The 19305-nt window shown below is 38.1% G+C and overlaps 1 protein-coding gene across 3 annotated transcripts; it reads right to left on the bottom strand.

The window, feature by feature from the left end:
- Positions 1–254: 254 nt before the first annotated feature.
- Positions 255–18902, bottom strand: TMEM33 (transmembrane protein 33). Of its 3 annotated transcripts, XM_030491381.1 has the most exons (9): positions 18892–18902; positions 14165–14167; positions 11205–11298; positions 10036–10130; positions 9427–9614; positions 8396–8463; positions 7475–7608; positions 5535–5618; positions 255–4109 (listed from the first exon to the last, which is right to left on the bottom strand). In XM_030491381.1, the coding sequence occupies exons 3-9, from the start codon at positions 11259–11261 to the stop codon at positions 3980–3982; spliced, it is 756 nt and encodes a 251-aa protein (XP_030347241.1). In that variant the 5' UTR covers positions 11262–11298; positions 14165–14167; positions 18892–18902; the 3' UTR covers positions 255–3979. The 3 variants fall into 3 exon arrangements, with proteins under 3 accessions (XP_030347241.1, XP_030347243.1, XP_030347242.1); XM_030491383.1 differs by lacking the exons at positions 14165–14167; positions 18892–18902 and adding an exon at positions 11395–11438 and having other exon boundaries at positions 11205–11269; XM_030491382.1 differs by lacking the exons at positions 14165–14167; positions 18892–18902 and adding an exon at positions 11366–11402 and having other exon boundaries at positions 11205–11269.
- Between the last annotated feature and the right edge of the window lie 403 nt (positions 18903–19305).

Genomic DNA, 19305 nt, shown 5'->3' with positions numbered 1-19305 from the left:
ACATCTAGCACATAAATGTTTGCAATCTTGCTCTGTGGTGTTATTTCTCCTCAGCAGGAAGATGACGACACCAGGGGCCATAACTAGCTCTTGCACATGGGAATCAAATTTTGACATGGCTTTAAAAGAACATGCTGTTCTAGCTTAATGGTCTTTGCTACCATTAATCTTAGCAGTGAAAGGTACAGTACTTTATGAAACTATTTAAGGAGCAGTTAGTATCATTTTTGGAAACAGAACCAGGAAGTCCTATGTGGTGTAGAAACAAATCACAGTTCCCCCAGATGCTTGTCCAACTCTTTTTGATTTCCTGCTCTGCCAGAGCTCTTGCATCACCTCAGGCTACGCTCTTCCCTTCCATGTCTCAGTTCCAGTCTGTAAAATGGGCAAGAACTGTACTTCCTTAGTTAATAAGGGGTCTGTACAGCAAATGTTGCAATACAGGTGCCTAACAAATAAAAAAGTTCAACACAGATCGTGCAAAATAAACAGCTGCATTATTTGTTTGGACAGTACTATCACATACATAGTTAACAGCTCAGAAACTGTTGGAAGAAATAGTGGCTCATGATTATAATAAATTAAAAATCCTTAAAACATGTAAATTAAAACATTAGCAGATAGTGCTCCCCTTGAACACCCATCAAAGGGAGCAAAACATAAAACTGACAGCACAAAAATGACAATAGAAGTATAAAATTAAAGACAATAAAGGAAAGGATGGATGCACTAGTGAATTGCTCTGTAAGAAATCCCAGCTGGCATTAGCTGCTCCAACAGACCCAGTGGGTCCTGATGCTTTATTTATCTGCAGGGGAGAACAGACAAGTCTTATGCTGAAGCATCACTCCTATAGCAAGCTTGTGCACAGCAAGGGGTAGGTCTACCCACAGAATATCTGCAAAAGCACTTTAACCTATGAAAGCTTAGACAAAAAAAAAAAAACCAACGACCAGCATGATTTCTACCAGTGGAAACAGTTGCCACATTAGGTAGGTAACCTTTTAGTAGCACAAAAACTCTTCTGCTTCACATTTGGGGTTGGGAGGCATTTTCTGGTCAGTTGCAAAATATCTCTGCTACCACAGACTTCTGTTACAGCCTCTGCATCACTGCTAGGTGTTGACAGCACAGCAACATGAACATATATATAGTTCTTTTCCCCAGAAAAATCTCAAGTTATCAGGACACAACCAGAATTTCAGGTGTTTGTTTGTTAGTAGAGAAACAGTCAAACTGTGGTAAGGAAGCAGGCACAAGGACAGAATGTTTTTGCCAGCGCTGAGAAAACTTGGTGTTATCACTTAAGCAGCCTAAAGGCTGCAGTAAAAATCAAAGTTGATGCAGAGTGCAGGTCATTCGCCCTATTTACCTTGCTTGGAAGTTATTCTTATCCCTTTGCTCCATGTTTTCTTGGCACATCAGAGAGTTAAGTTTTACCAGGCCACGAGTAAAATCCAGGCCTTATTTGTCAAGCAACTCCATGCAAAGCCAAAAATACACTAGTAGCCAAATCAAACCTACATTCTCCTCTTGACCCATTAGAGTTAACAAGAAATTCAGTATGCACACCCAAGTTCTACTTCATGGCACTGTCTTCCAAGTCTCTACTTACTGAAATCTCATTCACATATTCCTTTTAATCTTCCTTGTGAATTTATAGAGTTGGATCTCAGACTTAGCATCCTTCAGTTACAGTTGCAATACATCAGATCCAATTTAGACTCCTCTCATTTAATAACAGCATACAATTAAAGAAACAGTAGACTGCACCCTTAACAGCAGTCTTAGACCACAAAAATTTGCTCAGAAATAACATGTATTGCTTTCATTACAAAAGTATTTATTTGCCTTCAACTCCCAGTAGAGGGGACCAATTTAGATGATCACATTAATTTTTAAATCACAGTGGTGCAAAAAGCTGAATAGTCTGACATCACCACTCAAAAAAACTTACCATGTAACACAAAGAAGGTCTAGAAAGTGCTGAAGAATTGAAACGGTAATAAGTAGGTCTAGATTTCTGCTCTGATTAGACACCATTGTTGCTATGCTTATTCTCGGGTTAAATTTTGAAGGAAAGGGTCATAAATTTTCACACTTTAGAAGACAAAATTCCCTATAAAATAATTTAAAAATGCACAAGACATTGTGTCCCAATACAGAAGCAGCAGGGAATATAAGAACATGCACACATACACACAGGACAGCATTCTGCTCAACTTCCAGGTTCAAGCATCAGTACATTCTGTTAGAAAGAAAATAAGCTTGAAGAGCTTGGCAAATTACATTTAACACTCCTTTTATTGCAGTAGAAATTTTAGTTTTTATAAAATCCTCAAATTACAGGATATACATATAGTGAATCTCATTGCAAGTCTTTAGCAGCTGTAGAGCATTACTGCATGCAGTTGCTTCTGCAGTGTGCAAGTGTTCTACAAATAGCTAATCATGTTCAGAGAGCAAGACAAGTAGTCAAAGAATATCATATTCAATTACCAATGGGTTTGTCAGTACCAAGAGGTTAAGCAAAAACCAAAGTCGTCTACAAATACATGGCTCTGATCTAACAAACTAATACAACTGGAAAGTCTGAATGATAACCACATCACAAACAAGATAATTCAGTAGTTACAGAAAAATACTTTGCTTCAAGACTGTTTTCAAAAGTGTTTTACACAAGATTTCTCTGAACAAGAAAGAATAGTTAAATACAGTGCTATAGGAGTTTAAAAAAGGCCAATGAAACCCATTTAATTTTATGCAATTAGAATACTAACATTAACTACACAACAGTTGGCAAATACTTTGCCCTGAATTTATGGAAAGAAACTGTGGTCAGACAGAAACTGTGGTCAGACAGATGATATTTAGGTTTTTTTCCCCCCACTTACCTACCTTTCGGCTGCTGGGTGAATGCATAATCAGCACTCAAGTTAATAATCACGTCTGTAGTCATGACACTGGCTTCAGATCAGTCATCGGATGGATTTATGCCAAGAAATCCTACACCAATTTGTTTCAGAAGCTGCCTAAACAGGTGCAATCCTTTATGCAAATTTCCCATCACAATGAGAGTCTCAGAAACTGGAATAACAATTTATATAGAGCTAGCTACAGATTAATTTTCTAAAAAGCTGACATGCTTGAATTACTGCAGTCTCACATTTGTGTAGACACAAGAACAAATCTGCAATGGTTCTGCAAAAGTTACTTCGTTTACATTGATTAGTCCATTTAAGAGATGGGTAAAAGTTTAAGCATTGCATCTTTGTCTGAAAAGCCTACAGGTCAGCAATTTGGCTTGGTAAAACATTTTGTTATAAGACAACTGCAGAGTTTTCTGTGATCAGTCTTGAGACTTCTTCCAACAACATAAGACTGTCACAAGGTAGAAACTTGGAAAAGTTCTTTTTAAGTAGTATTAATAAAAATAGCCTCTCCTTCAGAAAAGGTGTTAACTATGTCAGCTTCATAGATTTTAATCCCTTTTGTTAAATTCAAAGTGGGTCGTAATTTTACACTGAGTAATGTAGATGAAATGGTTCTACAGACATATTTAGTAAGCAGAAGAATACTGTCCAAAACGTACTGCATAGTTATGTGTACCAACTGCTATCCACTGGAGACATCCTATAGCAGCTATAGTTCCAACTAACATAAACCTACTGAGTACAGACCTTAAAGATTTAATCAGCCTCAAACAACTCTCGATTCCTAAAAAAACCCAATTCTGTATGACTGGGCATGTTTTAGATAGAATGCAGCTACTTTTTTCACCAATTAGCAATACAGCACAGTAATTTTAAGTTTCCATGACTTGCTTTTGATATGCTAAATTTCATATTATCTCCAGAAAAGCATATACACATTTTTATACAGCCTGGAGTAAGATCAGTGTAAAACCAGGAATTTTTAATCATCAGCAGAAGTGCCAGCTGCTCATAATGTTCACAAGACACAAGTGCCTGAAATTTGGCTATGCAACAGTTGGTGCCAATCTACTTATAAAGGAAATGCTGCTGAGGCATAGTCTTCTTACAAAAACAGGGCACGAGGGCTTCATTATTAAGTGTTCAACAACAATCCTCAGCTCGGTGAAGAGAGTCCTGAAAAATCAGATTTAAAGAGTTTTAAAATCCTACAGAATTGATCAGAAGTAAGTATCATCTAAATCTATCTTTCTTTTATTCACTTCTTTTCTCAAACCCTCCCCATACACTTCAGTTAGCAAGTTCTTCAGATCAACTCAAGTGTTACAGTATCTTGCAAGAGCTTCAGAATTATTGTCCTTTAAACATTAACATTTTAATTGACTTTAGTTCATTGGCTTCCAGCTGAGGACAGATACAAAGCAACAGAAAAGTTCTACCTTCAAGGAAAAAAACAAACAAAACAAACAAACAAACACACACACACAAAACAAAAACAAAAAACAAAAAAAAAAAATCAACCAACACCACCACCCCCATATTATAAAAGAAGACAGGGCAATGCTTTATCAAAAAGAGTGTAAGGAGTTGGGAGGTGATTGTGTGTTTGTGCTGCTTGTTGCCAGAATGCAAGAACTCTGCACTCTAGAAGCATTAGAAGACAGACATGAGAAATACAACCCAAAACACCAGTTTCCCTTAAAACTACATAAATGCCAGCAGAATCTTGGGTAAACTAGCTCTATTGAAAGCTAATTCTATTATTGTACAACTTAAATTATTTTTAGATACTAAAGTAATAAAGCACCTTAATAGATTTTTTTTGTTGTTGTTAAAAACCGAGATGGAACAGATGATTTCTTACAAAACAGTAGGGAATAGGAGGTGATGAAGTTTATGATTCTCAGACCCACCTTTGCATACCATGGCAGCAAAAAACACTTTATTGGTTACTTTAGCAAACCATTTTCTAATAGTATAGTGATCAGACCAGAAAGTATGTTCACAAAATTTTATGCTATGCAACACTTGTCATAAGAAAAATTCCAAGAAAGCACTAACTCAAGCAAATCCTCATAGAAATATATATGGTCTCAAAGTCTGAAGCTTGACCAACTTTCAAACAAAATCAATAAGGCTCTATGTCAATTATAATTAACCTGACTTATGAATTCAACTAAAGGAGGTAATGAACATGTTTAAGATCATCCACAGGTTGTTTTTTTTTTCCTGTCAATGTAACACAAGTTCTTAAGTTCCTGTGAATGTATAGACTTACCCTTAGATAGGCCCAGAATCTAAAAATAAGGATCTCTTTCTGGTAAATGGTTGCAGAACAATCGAAAGATTTTCTTCCCCAAAGCATAGTTTTAATTACACAAGCATGTTCTCTAAGCCCCCATTCAAGGATGGTGGTACATTTCAGAAACATTCAGTTACACAAAATAAATGTAACCTTGAACCAGCATCCAGGTGTACTCCACAATGTAATTATAAAGACTTAGTATTACAAATTATGCATTCATTTTAGAATTAAAAATTTCTGAATGCCTAAACACTATGCAGTTAAACATGAACTTCCAAAATCAGTTTAGTGCTTACCGACAGTATGGATTTCGCCGAGAGGAGTAGCGTAATGTAAGAAATCTATAGTAAATGAATGGCTGGAGCAGACTCCCTTGCCCACTGAAAGAGAACAGAGAAGTAGAGCTTAATACTGACAAAAACAAAACAAAAACAACAGGGCTTTAGCTAGATTGGAGTCACATTGGTTCACCTTACATATAACTGACAAGAAAAAGTACATAACCATACACTTACAAAGGCAGAAACTTACATGATAGAATAAAACTGCTCAATGAACCAGTTAAAGAAGTGCTGTTCTTGTATTGATTTTATATTTATGAAGTTTTTTATACGTCTCATTTCTGGCAGTGGGCAAAGGATCACAGAAGTGTGGTGAACGCCTGTTCAGTATTAAGAAAAGCTTGCAGGTCAAGCACAGAAATTGACGGACATAAATAGTCCAGTTACAGCAAACTTTTTCAGCTCTAATCATAGCACTTTGAATATCTGAACCATATCTCTAGTATCTTTTGCAGACCATCTCAGAACACACTGGAGACTATTACAGATGTAGTGAGACATTAATGCCAAGCTGATATCCAACTACTTCAGCTACACTGAAATTAGGTTTTGGTATTTCACAAAGCTGCTGTTTCACATGACGGTGCTGTAAAATAGTGAAAGACTAGCATACAAATCATACATAGCAAAGCACAGAAGTACCGTGAGTTTGATTTTAATGACTGAAGTTTCTTTACATAACACAGTATAAAAAGCTTTGTTTGAAGCTGAACACGACAGTTCAAGTAACTAGAGCTCCTTCAAGTATGAGCAGTATCTTTATCCAGGGGAAAAAAATGAAAGTAGTGAGTTACAGGAGGGGGAAAAGAGGAAATACTGCACCTGTAGAGTATCTACAAGCAATTTAATACACTAAACCAGTTTAAAGAACAAATTCTCACAATAGCTACATTTAACCATTATATGATCTTAAAATTTGGTATATGATAAGGTACAGTATCTACTAGATGACCTATCAAGTAGCAATACTTCACATACTAAATTTTCCAGAGAGAGAGAGGGAGGGAGGGAATAAAAACGTGCTCCTAAAGAGAAGTTTAAAGCACTCGAAAGTTTCAGATACTGGATACAAAGTGTATCTGTCAGTTGTTAAGTGGCCTTAAATGAAATGGAATACTTCAGGGCTGAAGTGTTCAGCAGACTTATCAAAAGATAAAGACAAATTATGCATTCTATCAACTTCCAAGATGATAAAGCCCTCCTCCTATTGCCTGTGAGACCACTCAAGACAAATGCTCTCGCTGTGCTAGGACCTGTACAGAACAAAGGGCGTACTGCCCTTCCAAATATTAAAAGACAGACAGTTATGCCTATATGACTTCAGTAGGATTCCAACATGCATATGCTCAAGATCCCCAAAATGAATTCAACAGGCTGCAGAGCAGGCAAAACCAAATGGAATCAAAAATAGAGACAAGGGTCACTGGTCAGAAGTAACACAGGAGAGGACATAACCTACTCCTGCTTGCACACTTTTAGCAGAATTAAATACCGTGCCACTTCAATTTCTAGAATCCAAGAGTCAAAAGTAAGAGTTCACTTTCAGTGAAGCTGAAGATCTTAATATTCCATTACACTGACCAAAATTAAACTTACCGAACAATGTATGCAGAACACCACACGTTACAGGCCTGAAAAACTTTGATTTGACCCAACAATGTCACCAAGGCTATGAAAGGGAATGGGTTTTTTTAGTGCTCAGTTATATCAGAGTGAACACTTTGATTTCATGATGCACCAACTTGAGAAGTCTAGGAATCAAACAAATTAAATTCAAGCCTTGGTCAGGCAGAACCATACAAATGGAGATCTACGACCCACAGAAAACTCAATTTCAAAAAAGTAATCTTGTGTAGACAGTTTCTAATCCTGAAACTATTTATGGTAATTCTTACCTGAAGAGCATAAAAACTGTAGCTGGCATCAGGAAAATTTCATTGCAAGCAATGAATTTCAGAATATTCTGTTGATTAGCATTCAGTTTCTCCAAAATATTTCTCAGAAAGGGCAGGCTGTTTGAACTTCGTGCCTTTAAAGAAGAAAAAAAAAAAAAAAAAAGCCAGAAAACACCCAAGTTACACCTATCTTCTTCAGCACAGTGAAATCAAAATACTAACAATTATAACTTACAACTAATATCAGCACTTTAAGACTAGATACTTTAAAGGTATTGAGATTAGTATCCCAAAGAAAACTACCGTAAACTTGGAACCCCGTAATTACATAGAGTTCAATCAAAAACATGAGCTGTTGCAATTCCCTCACCCACCCATTTTAGATTCAACTGCATACAGATGGCCATGATCCTTACTCTGCCCGGCAGGAGGAATTACCAATGGTAACAAGATAGCCTAGTTAAGAACACCAGAAGTTGGAGTTACATTAACGGCACAAGGCACTTCATTGAGCAGCAGGGCCAACTGGCAAGTATTTTGCTTGCTAGCCTCACCCTGCAGTTTGTTATTTTGCTACTGAACCAGAACATTAAATTTCACAGGCAATGGTTTAGCTTGAAAAGACATGTCTTAAGTTTCAACTTAACTGTCAAACTGCTTTTGTTTCCTTCAAAGAACAGCATTTGAAGAAAAATGATTAGTGTCAACATATCATTGAGTCATAACAGACGTAGGGGGAAGGAAGGGGAATAAAAAAGATTTCTCGGATTCTCTGTGCTGAGATTCCATACTACAATTTCACTCTAACTCCCCTAGTGTAGCTAAAGGAAACTATAGCTCAAATCACGACAAACTCAAACCCATCTATAAAACCAAGAATACCAGCAGTATGAATCATACCATACATCATATCATACTTACATCAAGAACCTTCTTTGTATATGTAGCAGCATGAAGCAAAGAGAACAGCAGAACTGGAAAAATACTCACTGAAGCAAGCGATAAGGAAAATTACAGACTGCACAAGTACTTCATTTCTCTGTCACGTTATGTGAACACACAAGCCATAGCTTGATGGCTCTTTACAACAGGTTGGCTGGAATGACCTATACTGTGTTAAGACATGCATGTGTCCAAGATCTATTATTTATAACTCTTCCATTTGCTTCTTACACCTCTTAACTACACTTTAACAACTTCAAAATGCGTGTGTATGCAGGTATGCAGCAGTACAACATACACCATTATGCACCAGCGCATTTCTACTGAAATGCATTCTTTCTGCATGAAAGACACAAAGGACGTTATTACTTAAAATCTATCAAATACAAGTTCTCATAATATTTTTTATTAAGAAATGCTACAAAATGCATTTCTTTACCAAAGAACATGCAGTTGCCAGACATCCAGATTTTAGAGAGCAAGAACACAGACATTCCTCTGTCATAGACATTAAAAGTAGGACATTTTAAAGAGTGGCACAAAGAAAAATCAGTTCTTGCATATGACCTTTGACAAACCACAGGAGTAAGCCTTTTTTCTAGACTCTGTTTAATAACTTATTTGAAAAAGCTACTGCTGAATAATTTCTCTCTACATAATGCATGTCCTACTTACACTGAGGAATCATATATAAACCCTGTACTGGTAATAAATGAGAAAGTTACCAACTTCTCAAAGTATCACTTGGGGCTGGTCATAAAATCCACCAAACTTAAGTCTCAGGAAAAGAAAATCTAAGTAGCCAGAGACTGCGTTGCACTAGTTAGAGGTGATTAACCTGAATATGGATCAATTAACATAAGCCTCTCCTATTTTACACAGGGTATGTTCTATGAATAACAAACCTATTCTAGTTTAAACTAGTTTTTCAAATCATGGCACAGGTGATGAAGAGAATCAAGTTTTACAATATTTAAAGACATTACCAGGATGACACAAGTAAAGGATACTTGTAACAGGATAGGAATTCACAAAGATAAGAGAGTACAACAGGTAGTGGCAGCTGTCCTCCAGCAAAGCCTGGGCCAGAAATGCCCTGCTAAGCTGAAAGTGGGGTAGCCTTTGGTGTAGTCGGAGGGCACTAGTAAGAGCATTTGCCAGCAAGGCACGCTGATAAAAGCTCGCTGCTTCATGCAACCTGCAAATCATCAGAGGAGATGTTACCATATGAACCAAGCCCCTGCTCAGAAGTCTTCCACCCTTGAGAATTGCATCACAACTGCATAATACCTGAAGTATTTCTATTATTGTATATAAGCAGTGTTACCAAAATACAACTCAAAAACTGGTAACACGGACTTACTGCAAGTGCCACAGGTAAAACAACTCATTACTTCATCATTACACATAAAGATATCCATTTGCCACTACTTTACAGCTGATCAACACATTTTCCAAACGCATCTAAAAGTGGTTTAAACCAATCTAAATTCTGACAAAAAGCATCCAAGTAAGCTGAACAACAGAAATGTACCCTTATGTTAAAAATAACTCTATGAAAAGGAGGTGCAGTTACTTTACAAATTTTTAATGCTATTTTATAACATTACAATACATACCCTAGAAGAGGCAGGACAAATAAAGCTGAGCAGTAAACTGTGAACAAGCGGGAAATCCACATTGCTGTATCCAACTTGTTAGCCATCAGAAATTGCTACATTAAAAGAAAAACACAACCCCCACAGAAGTTGATATCTTAATATTTGCATACAATGAACAGTCTTCCCTTCTGCAATAAATTGCAAGTCTTTCTCCAACCTTGAATAAAAGCAAATCATAGCTTGAAGTGTTCTGTGATATTTTACTCATATCATGTTGCTAACCTGAACAAAAATAGGTAGGCTTCCTCAAAATCACAGAGCTCCTTTATACGCTACAACCAAATATAGTGGTAAGATCTTCTGCGGAGGTAGTTCTATACAAACAAACCTCACTAGACTGCCAGCTTCAAAAATGTTATCATGCAAGGTCTTTAGACCTCACTGACTTTTGCAACTATTGCTTCAAGGTTCCTTTTAAAATACACTGCACACACCTATGGCTAAATCTCCACAAATCTTACTGAAAGGAAAAATGCCAGGTAAAGTTGGCATAACTATGTCATAAGGAACACAGCATCATTTTGGCCTATATATTCTTGGCCTCCAAAAAGCAGAAAGCTTTCAATAGTAGCCCAGCACCTCTCCTGTTGTTGAGCTCTCCTTAACCACAGCCCTCTCCACTCCTGATACAGCCTCCATACCAGAAAGGCTCTAATGAAACACAGCATGCTTTTGGCTATTCAGTGCCCAAGAATCAAAGCATCAGCTTCCCTTCACCATAAAGAACTCGAGGGTTTTTTTCCGAATTTGAATCTGCTTTTGAAGACTGCTCTTGTCCTTTGCATTCCTAGGACAAGAACGAAAATTTAAAATTAAAATGAAAATGGCCAGAAATTACCCTAACTAGCCTGCGAGCGCCTTCATATCACTATCTCCTGCCTTGCTTGCACAATATAGCTACACGGAATTAGTTTTGATAGAGACGTTTTCAAGAACGGCGACGCAGCAACATCACGTTTTCCACCACAAAGTGAAAGCGCTGCCCCCCTGCCGTCCCGGGCATACTGCGATCGCCGCAGGACCCTCCCGGCAGCACAATGGGTGCCCGCGCTGCTTGTGCCCCCACAGGAGTCGGGCCGGTACCGCGGCCTGCTCCCCTCCGCAAGCCCTGGACGGGGGCTCCTTACCACAGCTCCGCCGCCGGCCCCGCCCGGCATGCGCCCGTTCTGCGTGGAGTCCGCCATGGCCGCACCTGCGGGGAGAGAAGCGCCTCAGCTAGGGCTGGGACGCCCACAGCCGCCACCCCCCGCGCTCCCGATCCGATCCGATCCGGCCGCCCGCAACCCACCACCGCCGCCGCCACCAAAGCACGCTCACCGGATACCACCAAACGTCACTTCCAGCGAGCCGCGGGGCCTGCTGGGCAATGTAGGCCCGGCGGCAGGACGCTCGCGACCCCGCCTGCCGACGTCGCGCGGCCTGGGTGGGAGGTGGCGCGGGAGCGGCTCCCCGCGGGGCCGGCGGTGAGTCCGCCGGGGCGAGGCCCCTGCGGAGGAGGCCGCGCCGCGCCCGGCCCGGGCCTGCGCCTGGCGACCGCTGCTTATGGGCTCGCCCCGTGGGGACCGCGCAGGGATAGTGCTGCGTTGTGAAGGAAATGGCAATAACGTTGATGCTGCCCTCGGCGCTGGCTCCTCTATGATGTGAAAGGGGAAAAAAAGCTGCGTGTGCCCAGACATTCATCCTGCAAGTGGTACTACATTAACATGCAGCAGCTTTGACATAAGTTTCTGAAATTTTCGGTGAATAACCATTAAAACCAGCAAGCTTTAATCAAGTGCAGGTATATCAGCAACATTGTCCGATGTCAGAGTTGGATAGCATGAAGCAGACACTTCTTGCTCACACTGCAACATGTAGCATATGCCATTTGCAAGGTCTGGAAAAGGGTTAATTAATATAATAATTGTAGAATCGTAGAATGGTTTGGGTTGGAAGGGAACTTAAAGCTCACGCAGTTCCAAACCCCTGCCATGAGCAGGGACACCTTCTACTAGACCAGGTTGCTCCAAGCCCCATCCAACCTGGCCCTAAACACTGCCAGGGATGGGGCAGCCACAGCTTCTCTGGGCAACCTGTGCCAGCGCCTCAGCACCTTCACAGGGAAGAATTTCTTCCCAATATCTAGTTTACATCTACCTTCATCTATTTTAAAGCCCTTCTAGTTTACAGCTCCTTCTGATCCTTGTCTTAATATTGATTTTTTTGTTTTAATGACCTGTGCCGGATAGCTATAAGAGCATGTTTCTGTTCTCAGCTGGAAGTCTGTAAATCTAGCATAACTTGGCTGAAGTGTCAAAGTAAAAGAAAACAAAGTGGGCCTGTAGACTTTTAGCTCCTGTAGCCTCATGTGGTTTGTAGTCCGGGGTTTCTCTCAAGGACGTGCAGCAGGTTCCCCCTTCTGGCAGCACGGATTCCAGGACAGCAAGCCATCTGCTCCAATTTCTAATACTGCCCAGATAACTTCGATTACGCTGTAACACCAAAAAAGACATAGATTTGTGACCAAGGATGTTGGAATCAACACCCACAATCACCTCCATTACTGGCTTATGGTGATAAAACTTGAAGATTGATGGGAAGAGACTCGGGAAGCCATCAGGAGAGTGAATGCGTAATGAAGTATGTTGACGGGGAGGGAGCGGAAGAAGAGTCAGCTGATACAGATGTAAGAGCATAACAATTACAAGTAAATTAAGGCTTTCAGCTAATTAACACTTTTGAAATTGAAGATGCAGAACCTCATTTTCCAATTCTTTTCCCAACCACTCATCTCTCACTAAAGTGGCTGTGAAGTAAGTGAAAGAACTACCTGCTATTTTGGGACCATTTTTATTACAGGTGGAGAAGACTCAAGTAAAGAGCTCTGCAGAATTCGGACTCTCTATGTGTGTGTCTGCTGGGTGTTACCAAGTGTGTAATAAAAAACCTGACAAAACATTTATGCTAAACAAAAATTACGGCTTTGCATATAGACCCTGTAAATTAAGTTTAACCATTACCAGATTATTTTATTACAAAATAAAAAATATCCACAAGATTTATCTAGATGCAACTGAAATGTGGAAATACACATCAAAGACCACCAGATGTCTGACACTGCCAAACTGGAAAGTCACAAGGGAAAAAAACTGATCAGTCTTCAAGATTATGTATTTTTTTAAGGACGTAGGATGGCAAATCCATGTCTTTATCAGGAATGCTTATTCCTTTCTTAACATTTGTATTTAAGGAAGGACTGAATACACACACATGCAATACATTGATTTCTAGAGTCTGGTTTGCTGTCTGTCAGTCATAACACTTAAGTTTGTATTTTCTTTTAGCAAAATTGTCTTCACAAATTTCCCTTAATTTCATTTAAATAGAATGCTAACCCACTGTTTATCCCCAAAAGTTAACGGTTTAAAAGGTGCTTACTTTAGAAAAGTTAATACAGAGTATCATACTTGGCCCTTTGTAGACAAAAAGTCCCCTTTGGTTTATACCAATTTTTCTTTTCCAGACTTTTTCTTTCACCTTTGTTCTGCATCTGTTGTCAGTTCTTGTTCGATACAGTCTCTCCTGTTGAGCAATTCAGACCACGCTACTGTTCACTTTAACTTTAGAGAAGACGTTAAATTATATCTTAAGAAATCAAGTGTCAGCTATTAGCTTCTCCCTTTCCCAATTCTCCTCTGCTATAATATTGCTGATTGAGCAGAGAGGAGGAGCAGAAATTGATTCCTGTGTTATTAATGATTTGGTTTCCAACAGTTGTAAAGGGATTCTTCCGGACCACCAAGGCACCAGTTTGCTTTCATTGATGACTGGTAGTTCAGATGTTTAGAAGAATATCACTCTAATTGCTGAGGACTTATGTACCTCATTAGCAATGTAGTCCCATTTCTCCTTTCTGGCAGTCCAACAAGATCAGCACAAACATATCTGAAATTGTAAGTAACACATCTCTCTATTTCCCCACTGGAAATTTAATAAGCCTGTCAGAGAATTATTGGCAGTAACAATATTGGGATGAGTTCTCTCTTAATTTAAAAAATGATGGATGCAAACGGATATGTTTTGGCCTTTTGGGCCCAAACGTATATACCTACTTCCACTAACCTGCTTTGAAGTCTTAGGAGGAAAAAAGCCAAAACAACACAAAGATAAAACACCTTAGTATGTCTGTAAAATAATTCACATATTTTAGAAATATATGAAACAAAATATGCAATGCTTTCAATTTTTTTAGCTCTGTCTGAGAGTCTCCAGACACAGTGCAAGTTTACTAATGCTCACAACGTCACTATTAGTTAGATGTTCAAAGAAGATTTTGGGTAAAAAAGGTTAGTAATTTGCTTGTAGGCACATGAGCAGTAGCATAGCTGGGCTGGAAATGGAATCCACAACTCTAGAGTCCCCACTGCTGCTTTCCTTCTTAGTCACTATGTGTTTTCAGATGAAATCATATGCAAAACTTCATATGTAATTTGAAGCCAGTTTTACTATCTGAAGAAGGAGGCTTTTATGGTGTTTCAAGCTAATTACTGAGAACATCATTACAGACACTATGGAAGTATTTTATAAACAACAATTATTATTAAATAAATCTTGGCAAACATAATAAATATTTTATAGAACCAGTATTTTGCATTACAGGTTGTTTTAAATTTGAATTTTTTTTTGTCTTTTTAGTAGCATCACCATCAGAAGCATGCAATCTTTTCTAGTGTCCAGTGGCCTCAATTCTCAATCATTTTAACAGAAGCTGATGTAATATTGCTTAGATGGTGTTCACCACCTTGCAGCATGGAGCACTTGAGATTCAGATAATGATTTATCTATTTTGTCCCTCTTGATTTGAAAGGAGATACTGTTGCTAACATCTTTATACAGTTTTCATTTATTTCTAATAAAAGAGAACATTCCTCCAAGGTCGATAGGATTGCAGTTCCTCATAGCCAAACTAGCTCCATTATTTGTATCAGTAGCGTACAACGCAAAGCTAAAATAAGTTTTTATGCAAAGTTATAATGAACAATTTGCTTCTTGTTTGTGGTTATCTCAAGCTGGCAGTCCAAATCTCAAGAAACAATAAAGGACATCGGGTCAATGCCTGTTACATTTTTCAGAAAAAGAAAACAGAAGTCTTCTGTCTCTACCAGATTTTTTTTTTTTTTTGTGATTTTTGCTTAATGGTCTGTAGCAATATCAAATACGGTCTTCTTTCTTTGCCCTTACAGCTGGAGTTTCCATTTACTCACCCTTCCTGGAAAGAGTACTCCTTTTGATCACCGAGTGCCTGCCAAAGAAGTGAAAAAAGGAAACTACCACCTTTTTGGTAATGTGCAAAATAGGAAGATATTCCTTCCAGTTGCTTTCTGTGTCAGCATTTTCATAACTTTCAGCATTTTAGTATATCTCTGTGTTATTAAGACACAGAAGCCACAACTGTAAGCTTAAGAAGATACAAAGAACTATGACAAATTTATATGTATCTTTTTAAAGATTGGTGGTATCGCACAAGGCTCGGCAATTGTTTCGATCAGAGAGCAGCCTTACCAATGTATTTTATTTGCAATGTCGAAGCCACTGAGGACATTAAGAATATTGGAAACTCGAGAATAGAAATATGGACAAGTGTTCTTTTAATAAATGCAAGGAAGGTTAGGAAGATTTTAGAATTCTGCAGCAAGAGACCATATCAACAAATGGAGGAACATGGTGAATTATAGATGTGAACTTTCGACTACCTGTACTGCCTGATTAGAAATACTGCAGCAAGAAAGATTGATAAGCATCCCTTGCAAGCTTGAAGAAGTATCTGAACATGTATAGATCAATACAGAACACTACTGAGCTTGTTGGTAAAAGGCTCCTTTTCTCCTATTAATCACAGGCTACAGTGAGGTTATAATAAGAGGACAAGGGACAAAACCTCAAAGCTGTGAGCTTTCCCAAGGAGAAATTCAGCGTGTGATGCAAAGAATGTTAGCCGTATATATAGAATTGTGCAAAGAAATATTCCCTTTCTCAAATACTGTTTGTTACACATGAACTGAGCAAAAAATACAGTTTGGCAAGGGTAACACTTGACATGGTAGTGCACAAATAACTGACGACTAATAGCGTTATAATCTGTAGTCCAGTCTTTTTCAGCAGAACTATTCATGAACAGGGTTACATTTCTGCCACATTTCTGTCGCTCATTCAGCATAACAGATGTTTGCAGATAAATAATTAGGGTTGCAAGCTGTGTAATCTGAATGAAAATGAACCACCAAGAAATTTTCTGCTTTTATTGGAAGGTGACACAAGCCAAAGGCTTCCTTTGATGTAAGTGTACCAGGCACAATGTGGGGAATCCCACCCCATTCACATACAAAACTTTTCTCACAACTACAGTGAAGTGTGGGCTGCACATATTTTGTTCTCTGCACCTCTGAAGCTGCCTCTGGTTTCATCCACAAGCATCTTTAGATGTTTGTTCATGCCTGTCAGTATCATCTGCACTCTTAAGACCATTACAAAAGTACCTGGGCAGTAAATATTTTACAGGTGTATATAGAAATCCTTATTAAAATTAGAGGAGGCTTCAGAGAGAAGCTTTGATTTTGGGCAGTTTTTACACAAACCAGTAGGTCTTCCTAACTGTGGAAGGTTCCAGTGGTCTCATTTATTATATTACATATATAATTCTTGATCTTTTACCACATACCTCAGGTGCTGAATTTTCAAATTTTCAAAAGTGCTTTGCAGTACTGATAAACTCTGAAATATTTTTCAGAGTTTCTTTGTATTCTTTGTGTATTCCCATACAGAAGTTCAGTCACAGAAAACTGAAGGGGTGATTACATGATAGGAATATGTGGAAATATTTTTAACATTTGATATTTGATGTTAAATTGTTTAAATACAGTGGACTGACGTCTTCTGTAGACATTTTATTGCTTTTTTTTTCAGGAGGAGGTATTTTTACTTGGTGTTCACAGCATATCCAAATCCAAACATAGGAGGGAAATGTTCCAAGAGTTCCAGTTAGGTAATTAATCCCTCTATTTTTTATTTCATTCTGAATAATTTAATTAGATTAATATAGGTTTATAATCATTGCCAAAAAAAAAGTGTATGCATATTTTATCCAACTGTTTTTTGTGGCCACTGATAATCAATAAAAGCTTAGAACTTAGAAAAGATAAAGAATGGAAAGACAATCAGGTTAATTAGATTTGTCCTTCCCAACAGTCATAGGTAAAGTCCATCCATTTAAATCTGATCTAATCATGTGCTGAAGTGGCGTGAAATTGAATGAAATCAAGCTGTCCATATCCTAGAAAATGTTCTTACTGAGATATAAAAATCCTCAAGGATACCAATTAGTCAGATAGTCTACTGATAAGTCAAGGATAAGTTTCTCACTCAGTCATAATGCTTCCGATTTATATATTGACCACAATGACTGGTAATGGAAGCGTATTCTTTGAGGCTCATAACTTCTTATTGAATTCAGCCTTCCATGTTATGACTTTTGCAGAAAAGAGCGATCTTATATTTCTTCTTTGGCAGTCTTCGGTTGCTTATATATAGCCGCTAGTAATTACTTTATTAGGAAGGTAAAATACAGGGGAGTTAGGGTTCAAGGGAAATATCTGACATTATAGAAAGGAAATTGTAAGCAATCTAGAGGTGGTCACAAGTAAAATGGAGAGTTATATGAGAGCAAGATTATTGACATGGATGACAGCTTCTGAAATATAATGGTCAATGATTATCAGTCAGTGACATGGGAAGAGAAGCACAGGGAATTCAGGGCATGTCTGTAGAAAACTGTCTATACTCACTGTTAGCTTCTTCACTGAGGTTTAATGTGACTTTTGGTGAGTTGCATCATTTATTCTGGATGATAAGAATTTTGATGAGTTACACAATTTTGAAAAGTAAGCAAATGTCCTTGATTTAATTTTTGTAATCAAAAGATAAAACTGAGATTAAAAAAAAAAAAAATCTTTGTCATAGATAAAATTGTTTTACATTACAGTTTTCCAAGACCACTATGAACAGTTCTTGCCTGGCACCTTTGTTTTAATCTTCATGGATGACAGTAGGGAGAGGATCTTTATTAAAAGCCTTCAGATTTTAAAAAGTCTGACAAACTTGTCATGTGGTTCCTTCAGAATCATTTGTCTGCAGAAAGAAACAATGTGCAGGTGTAAAATTTAAAGTAGTTCTGACAGAAACCAGAAAAAAGTTCTGGAAGTTCACCTAATGCAACAAAATTCAATGACTTTGTGGGTGATTGATATCCTAGGAAAGATGTTTACAGAAAAGAGAACACAACCAGTGCTCTGTATAATTCCTCTGATAGCTCACTGGGGAGGCAGAAGCTATGAGAAGATGTCCTCAGCAGGTAAATTTGGGTTGAGTGGGGTAGGAAAGATATGAAGATGTTTGGCCACTAAGAGTCATTCATGTTAGGGATTTTAAGCAGCATTCTAGGATTAAGACTGGCAGGGTGGATAAAAATTAAAATAGGAAAAATGAAAAGGGAAAGGTGTAATTTGCACACTAATTTTAGCCCAAGTAAAAAAAAAAAAAGAAAAATGGAGATATTAAAATAGATAAAGGAGCATTAATCAGGAAAAAGTTGATGTGTAAGAAGAACACTGTAGCAGGTAGTGGGCTTAGTGGCAGGAATGTGCTTGAGAAATGTAAGATGGACAATAAGAAATGAGAGAATAATTTCCATGCAGATGAAAGAATACAGGTTATTTGTAACCATACAGTGCAGCTATTCTGAAGTGTTACAGCTCACTTCCTCATCAATACTGCATCAACAAGCTGAGCTGCTACATCAATCTTGGTTTTGGAAATAATAAAAATATTGTACGATAACCATTTCTTGAAAATAACTCTGGACTGAGCAATTGCAAGTTGATATGGTTTAAAATAAATTAAAGAATAAACAAAAGATATTTATCTAAGCTTTTTATATTTTGCAAGAATATCCATCAATAAATTAAGTAAATGGTTAAGAGGTCATCTGCACAGACGAATTTAAGTAAAGGTGAAATAAGAAAATAAAAATTATATGTACTATAGCAGGATGTCTCTAATTCCATCCCTAGTCTCTTAAAAATGCCAGGAGGGAAAAAAACCTCAATTTTACATAGTGGAGGCTGCTGGAGGAGAAGAGAGGGAAGTTGCTACTGATGCCACTGCTGCCACATAGATCTGAATTAATACATACAA

This window comes from Strigops habroptila, chromosome 7 (assembly GCF_004027225.2).
Source record: "Strigops habroptila isolate Jane chromosome 7, bStrHab1.2.pri, whole genome shotgun sequence".
Classification (NCBI taxonomy): domain Eukaryota; kingdom Metazoa; phylum Chordata; class Aves; order Psittaciformes; family Psittacidae; genus Strigops; species Strigops habroptila.
Note: the sequence above shows the minus strand (reverse complement) of the source record. Positions and strands in the feature narration are given on the sequence as shown.

What these genes read in the sequence shown, in the direction of transcription:
- TMEM33 (XM_030491381.1), bottom strand. Translation starts at nt 11,261, where the DNA reads ATGGCGGACTCCACGCAGAACGGGCGCATGCCGGGCGGGGCCGGCGGC. An exon ending in GAATTCCTATCCTGTTACAA is followed by an intron (nt 8,464 to 9,426) that starts GTATCCTTTACT and finishes CGCTTGCTTCAG; the next exon opens with TGAGTATTTTTCCAGTTCTG. An exon ending in ATACAAAGAAGGTTCTTGAT is followed by an intron (nt 7,609 to 8,395) that starts GTAAGTATGATA and finishes TCTTCTTTAAAG; the next exon opens with GCACGAAGTTCAAACAGCCT.